The 988-nt window shown below is 59.4% G+C and overlaps 1 protein-coding gene across 3 annotated transcripts in view; it reads left to right on the top strand.

Annotated features, from left to right (window-relative positions):
* The first annotated feature begins 473 nt into the window (after window positions 1-473).
* The window catches only part of CACNG6 (calcium voltage-gated channel auxiliary subunit gamma 6), a 9,164-nt gene continuing 8,649 nt past the window's right edge, over window positions 474-988 (top strand). For all 3 annotated transcript variants that reach the window (XM_039879907.1, XM_039879906.1, XM_039879905.1), the window contains exon 1: window positions 474-798. In XM_039879907.1, the coding sequence (XP_039735841.1) occupies window positions 474-798 (325 nt within the window). The remainder of the gene's footprint in view (window positions 799-988) is intronic.

The following is a 988-nucleotide window of genomic DNA, read 5'->3' as shown; positions in this document are numbered from 1 at the left end:
TTGGGTACTCCAAACTCTGAGCCAGTGGGGAGCTCGGATCCCTTCTGTCAGGAAACCAGTTTCCCTTTTGTTATTACCCCAGGCAGGAACCCTGACAGCCCCTCGAGCTTCAGCCCACACTTCATTCTCCTGGCCCTGGAGTCTTCTGCCTCCCTCCTGGGCACCCAGGTTCTAGCTCTGAGCATCAGGGGGCCTTGCTCTTTCTCTGGGTCACATCGTTTCTGTTGAGTTTCTGGGGGTACTCCAGGCTCTCCTCTGGACCTCAGAGGGTTCCTTAGCTGGAAGGTCTTGTTTTTTTCTCATTTTTCCTGAGCCCCAGAGGCACCCCGGCTCCCTCATTGGGAGGTTGCAGGGAGATTCAGGAATTCCCTTTTCAGAGTCCAGGGGAAACAGCCCCTCATCCCTTCAAGATCCCAGGCACCTCCCCGCCCCTGGGAGCCCTCTACACCTGGGCCCATCCCCACACAGTGATGATGATGTGGTCCAACTTCTTAATGCAAGAGGAGGACCGGCGAAGGGGGGCATCGGGCCGGGCTCGAGGGCAGCACAAATCTGGGCTGTCGCCGGAGCAGGAGGGGAAGATCAAGCTGGTGCTGCTGCTAACCTCTGTGGGCGCCACGCTGGCTGTGCTGGCCGTGGGTACTGAGTTCTGGGTGGAACTCAACACCTTCAAGGCCAATGGCAGCGTTGTGTGCGACGCCGCCCACCTGGGACTATGGAAGATGTGCACCAAGCGACTGTGGCAGGCAGACGTGCCAGTGGACAGGGAGACATGCGGCCCTGCCGAGCTGCCTGGAGGTGAGTTGGCCCCCAGTGCATGAACCCCAGACAGTCAGAGCACCCTGGTGGGAGAAAACCCTGCTCCAGAAACAGCCTCTGCCCCAGGGAGGGAGCTTGTACCCCCAGAAAGAGCATGAACCCACATCGGCCCACACTCCCCAACAGCTTTTGCCCAAGCACGAACTGCAGAGAGTCTGTACCCCCAGAC

Source organism: Pteropus medius, unplaced genomic scaffold (assembly GCF_902729225.1).
Source record: "Pteropus medius unplaced genomic scaffold, Ma_sr-lr_union100, whole genome shotgun sequence".
NCBI classification, from domain to species: domain Eukaryota; kingdom Metazoa; phylum Chordata; class Mammalia; order Chiroptera; family Pteropodidae; genus Pteropus; species Pteropus medius.
This window is presented reverse-complemented; position numbering and strand designations above follow the sequence as displayed.